The 6,246-nt window shown below is 35.1% G+C and overlaps 1 protein-coding gene across 1 annotated transcript; it reads right to left on the reverse strand.

Annotated features, from left to right (window-relative positions):
• Positions 1–5: 5 nt before the first annotated feature.
• LOC116350052 (multidrug resistance-associated protein 4-like) lies at positions 6–5,361 on the reverse strand (the record flags this gene model as incomplete). Its single annotated transcript, XM_031781775.1, has 13 exons — positions 5,237–5,361; positions 4,207–4,405; positions 3,962–4,126; positions 3,728–3,887; positions 3,450–3,666; positions 2,431–3,394; positions 2,173–2,377; positions 1,732–2,111; positions 1,166–1,662; positions 866–1,096; positions 704–784; positions 218–617; positions 6–156 (listed from the first exon to the last, which is right to left on the reverse strand). Coding segments are annotated over exons 2-13 (3,636 nt in total), but the record flags the coding sequence as incomplete, so codon positions are not given.
• Between the last annotated feature and the right edge of the window lie 885 nt (positions 5,362–6,246).

The following is a 6,246-nucleotide window of genomic DNA, read 5'->3' on the forward strand; positions in this document are numbered from 1 at the left end:
CATAAAATTTGTCTTTGGCCTGTGCTGAAATTCTGTCCATGAGCCAAAACGGCCATCTCCAATCCATTATTCTTCGACACGAATTCCTTCAGCTCAACATTGTCAAGTGCACTCCATATGTCAGCATCTGAATACTCTTCGAATGGATCCAAATTCCTAAAAGAGAATAAATTCAATTGAATGCCTAAGCATTTTCAATATGGTATACTCAATTTACCTTCGCAAAGTGCCCGAGAAAAGAGTTGGATCCTGAGGTATAATCGATATTCTCGATCGCAATACATTCAAATCAACCGAAGAGGTGTTGACATCGTCCAAAAGTATGTCGCCATCGACGATTGCTAATCGGAAAATTGAACTGATCAGCGAGGACTTTCCAGCTCCAGTTCTACCGACGACACTGACTTTCTCTTTGGGATTCACAGAGAACGATAATCCACGCAAAACTGGTTCATCGTCAGCCGAATATCGATATGAAACTTGTTTGAATTCAATTTTTCCTTTTGATGGCCAGTCTGAGGATACTTTTTGCGGAACTTCTGGCTGTGTCTCTGGCTCCAATTGACTATATTCTAATATACGCTCAACGGACGTTAGTTGATTTGTAACATTGGCGCCTATTTAAAAATATACAATCGTTTAGATATCGATAGAGGTTGTATATTCTTCATTCTCAGAATATACATTCTGAGAAAATACTTACCTAATTTTAATGCAAATTGTAAAGTCCCAATTAAGAAAGATGCTTGATTTAATGCCAAACCTACCTGATCACCAGTCACTCCTATAACAAATATTTTATTTCAATAATATAATAATAATGTAATAATGATCACACGGGTGTCTATCGGGACTTCTGACAAACCTTCTTTTAATACCAAGACAACGTAAACCACAACACCAAATAAAAGATATATCATCACATCTACTGATAAACCAAATGCATTTGCTGTCCCCCAAAACATGAAATATGTGCCAGTATTCAGATTTTGATGACGATCGAACTCATCTCGCAAAATTTCTTCAGCTTGAAATGCCCTGACAACCGATAGACCGTTTAATGTTGCCGAAATGTGCGTGAATACGGGAGATTTCGCTGCAATGAGTTGAAAATTTGCATATACATACAAAGCATTCACATTTGACAATCGCATTATTTACTCACTTTTTCCTTCTAATTGCATGATATTCTTCGAACATTTCAAATATGCATTACAAACCATAACAAGTACTACTCCCATTAAAATAACAGCAATTGAAATCCGAAAATCTGTGAATATGGTAATTGTTATTGACCCACTGATAATCAAAATCATTTGTACTTCTTCCAATAGTGTTTTTGGCAAAACATCATCAATTGCGCCTAGATCTTTTGTGAAATTATTCATGATGCGTCCAACTGCATTTTCATAGAAAAATTTCAATTTCGTTGATATCAGTCCGTGAAACATATTGTCGTGTAAATTTTGTGATGCTTTTGTACAAACTATAGAAAATATAATTCCTCTTAAAGAAGATATATCTATCAATAAAAGCATTATTCCGGTATAGATTAAAACGTATGTTTCGGTTGGCCATAAATCTGATACAACATCGACAGACGTAAGATTTCTCGCTGAAGTAGATTTTATTTCATAAGCTCGATCCTCTTCAATCCCAATCCTGAAAATTCATTTTAAAATAACACTCATGACCAATCACACTAACAAAACTCAGTTTAGCAGTAATTACCAATGCGATACCCAAATATCGGCTACGCTTAGAATAATTTGTGACATCAGAAATAGCGTCAATAAAATTGCTATAGCACACGGAATGTTTGACGACTTGAGGTAATTCAAAAGAAGAGATCCTTTGATTTTGCCTTTTGATGATTCTTCCAAGTCTTTGGTCAACGCAGTTTGTTCATCGAAATTCTTTGAGTCTTCTTCCACATTATTCACTTCCTCATTTGAATTTCCTTTCGACAATGTCGAATTCTTGCGAATATTTTCAATTTCATTTCTATCATCTGCTTCTTCTTCATCGTTTTTATGATGCGTCAGCATGCTGGTAAAATCGACTCCACTCTTCAAAACTGAATCATAGTCTCCCTGTATTTCAATCTTTCCCTGAAAGTAGAAGGACAGCCATATTGCAATGCTATACTACTATATGATAATTACTAATTACATCTTTCATAACAACAATCCAGTCTGCTTCGCTCATGAAATGCAATTGGTGTGTGATCAAAATTCGTGTGGAATTTTTCCGTGCCAAATATCCATTCGGTCCAATACATTCATTGAAAAGGTGTGATTGCACATGGGTATCTACAGCACTCAGTGGGTCATCGATTAAATATATATCGGCCTTTCGATACATTGCTCGAGCCAAACTGAAATTAAGGTAATTATAATAAAACGGTTGTGCATGATTCTATGATCTTACTTGATTCTCGCTTTTTGGCCACCCGAAAGACCAGCTCCATTTTCACCCACCATTGTCATGTCACCGCTACCGAATTGCTTAAAGTCTTTGGCCAAAGCAGCACATTTAATGACTTCATCGTACCGTGAACGATCTATTGATTGTCCAAAAGTGATATTTTGCCGAATGGTCGATGTAAAAGTCCAATTGACTTGGCTCGCATATGATATCGTACCATTAATTCCCATTGAGCCTTTGATCAGAGGCAATTCCCTTAATAAAACTTGCATGAGCGTCGATTTACCGGATCCAACCGATCCAACGATAAAAACCAATTTCCCTTTTGCCATTTCTAAATTGAGCCCTTGAAGTCTAAACGGTACACTTTCACTTGCATTTTTCTCAACATTGTCTTTGTCTTTTTTCGAAGAATTGGTTTGAATTCCAGCAGCACTCCATTCGACCGTAACATTCTTCATTAAAATGGACAGATCTTGTGATTCTAATTCATCTGAACTTATATGATCTGGTCCACTTTTCACTTCACACTTTTCTTCATTTTCAAGAAATCGCTGTAAACGTTTAATAGTGACAAATGCCTCGCTACATTCAGAGAGGCTTTGAAAAAAAAATCGACACATTGTAAGAGAAATAACATGGAATAGATGTGATGTCACAAACATTTTGGCGATGGTCATGTTTTCACTGCCATATAAAGAGATAAATGATAGCACGGTGCAAAATAGGGCGAGACGATTAACGAAAAAGAACACAGTTAGATTTAAGGAATTAACACAAAGACTTTTTATAACCAATTTTAATTCACTGCGTCGCGCAGCTGCTATTAGACCCTCGAAAGGCCTCTGCCATCCAAACATTTTTATTACTTGAACACCAGACACAATTTCGTCCATGAATCGAACACGTTCATCCGTTCGCAAAGCAGTTTCGAGTCGAAATTTGGCCAACAACTTTCCACTGTAACCTGCAGATGAAGTTGTTTAATTTAAATGGAAATTGATAGGTAAATAGTAAATTACTTTGTATGGGCACCAAGAGGAAAATAACAATAATTCCAAAGATGGCAGCCCAGCGAATTTCCGTCCATAAAATATACGTGGCTATAATCGTTGCTACAGGAGCCACCCACAGCGGATGTATTAATAAACGATTAAATCGTTGAAGATCATTTGAAAGTAAATTGGCTAACTTTCCAGGTGAAGTGTTGGTAAGAGCTTTTTGTGCCAATCGAAGAGTCTACAATTAATTAGATGCGAATTTAATACAATTGAAAATAATCGATATGTATTACACGTACCTTACGATAAAGAAGACTAGAAATTGCCACGCGCACTTTCATACCGCTAACATTGTCATAAAAAAAGAGATGCATATAGCTGGCGCCACAAAAAACTGTCAGAATTACAAAACCAATTCCATAATTTAAAGCATCATCATTGGATTCGACAGAGTTTCCACTGTTATATCGATAAAATTAATACAAAAATCATAGTTACGTCAATGATAAAACTCAACAAATATTAATACCAACCGAAAGCACGATAAAAGTCCTTTCAATATAAATGCGTACGAAAGTTGGCATACGCAATTGGAAAAAAGGCTCATAAACCCCAAAATAATAAGCTGGCGCCAAAATGTTTTGACTAATGCTCGTGTTAGGGATGGTTTTTCTTTCTTTTTCTCCATCTCCCAATTCCTGAAGCAATTGTTTAAAGTTGAAAATAGAATACGGTTCAATAGAAATCTGATTTTTTTTTTTTGAAAAAACGATCATACTTTTCCAATCGATCTCCCAGTCTATCGGAGTGATCCTCGTCAACCGGTGCAAATACATCATTTGCATTTAGCACTTTGTTATAACTTCTTTTGAACATTGGAATTGTCCATCCGAAAGTCAATATTGATATCCAACTTGCTGATTGGCGTGGGTTTTTTGAAAGAGTTCTATATGCAGATTCCATTTTTTCACAAAATCCTTAAATTTGTTAAAGAAATGACAATTTGTTAGTTTTGTTCAATATATATGGGCATGGTCAAAATAAAATTTAAGAGAGCCCATCCGCCAATTAAAAAAGCTCCAAATCTGGGTGCTGTGTGTGTATAGTTCAATATTTAAAAAAAATGATAACAACTTTTGTGCTGTTACCAGCCGACGATCTATGTTTACAAACTAAATTCCTTTTTAGGCAAACAATTGTAATTTTGGTAAGTGATAACACACTTAAAGACGAAGGGCAGTCGCACTTTGAATACTGCAGTTGTGCTGCTCTCTGACATTTATAAGTTCAACCCTATGTAAAGACATTGCTTTCCTCTTCTTCTTCATTTGCAAGAAGCATGTGCTTTATAGCAGCTTAACTTTGAGATACCAGGTGGCAGCACATCTGCGTGTTCGAAACCCAATACATTGCTTTAAATGGAGTGCGAGCAGAGCGTGCTTAAAGAATTATTATGCTTGAAAAAGAAAAACATGTTTCTCAAATGACTTTATCTTTTCACATTGTTTTTCTCGTGAATTGCGCGTGACTGATAAAAAAAGAAAATGTGACCATCAATGAACTGGATTGATCAACATATTGTAAAATTCACAACCGAAAATTTTAAAAGCGAAAAAACGTGTCTTTTTCTCACTAAAATATGTTTTTAGTTCAATCAGTGCGCGTGGAATGGAAATTTTTTTCTTATGAGTGTTGCCGAGAACATTAAAATTGATCTGTAATAATGTCACTTTTTGATATTCACGCAGAATAGTTATAATTCAATACAAACTCTCATCCACTTCTGTTTCAAAAATTCAAAAACGTACGTTTTGAAAATCACAAATCAATTGTCAATCACTTGTGTACTTGAAGCAGGTTTTATAAACCAACATAATGTGTTGTCCAAAAATTACAAACAATATATTATATATTTCATGTTGACGTTCATGATAATACAGAAGTTACAAATCGTGTGCGTATAACTTAGTTAACTCCCAAATAGAAAACTTCTTATTCCATTATCTATACTGCGTGTGTCTTATCTTTTTTGTTCCGTACATGTGGGATTTTTTTTAATCTTTCATAATTAGATTAAGACATTTTAGCCGTCTCATTTGGGAGATAGCACGTATGATCATTTCACGCAAAAATTCGAATATATTTTCTTTCTTTGTGATAATTTTTTATAATGTGATGTTCCGATGTATTCAATGTATTAGGTGCTTTAAATTTAACAGCGATAATGAACATAATTTCTCAGACGCTTATTAAAAACTCAAACTAGAATTATTGAAAAAGATTATTTAGATAATTTTTATTATTTTCAGCAACATTTTGTATTTTCTTTGATGGAATCATTTTACAAACAAACGTTAAAGTTTTCTTCAAATCAATCAATAAACATTCCCAGCGATTGCGCTGTTGTTGGCATTGTAAACAAGTTTTATTTGTCTAATTTCCTGGTCGTATTATATTTCTCTTTCGCTCTTAAATGTAACCGATCGTATTCTTGTTGACCCAATGCTTCGACCATATTTCGGAATACTCCGTCTTTATTTTGCATCAATGAGTACGGCGCATCGAATTCAACTGCGACACCATCATCCATAACTAACACTCGATCTGAATCAATAACAGTATTAAGACGGTGGGCCACGGTTATAACTGTGGAGTCAGAAAATTTCTCACGGATCGTCTTTTGAATCATTTCATCCGTTCTAAGATCAACATTTGCTGTTGCTTCGTCAAGAATTATGATTCGATTCTTTCTCAAAATTGCACGAGCCAAGCATAAAATTTGTCTTTGGCCTGTGCTGAAATTCTGTCCATGAGCCAA

Source organism: Contarinia nasturtii, unplaced genomic scaffold (genome assembly GCF_009176525.2).
Source record: "Contarinia nasturtii isolate CC-2019 unplaced genomic scaffold, AAFC_CNas_1.1 Cnas_scaffold_3393, whole genome shotgun sequence".
NCBI lineage: Eukaryota > Metazoa > Arthropoda > Insecta > Diptera > Cecidomyiidae > Contarinia > Contarinia nasturtii.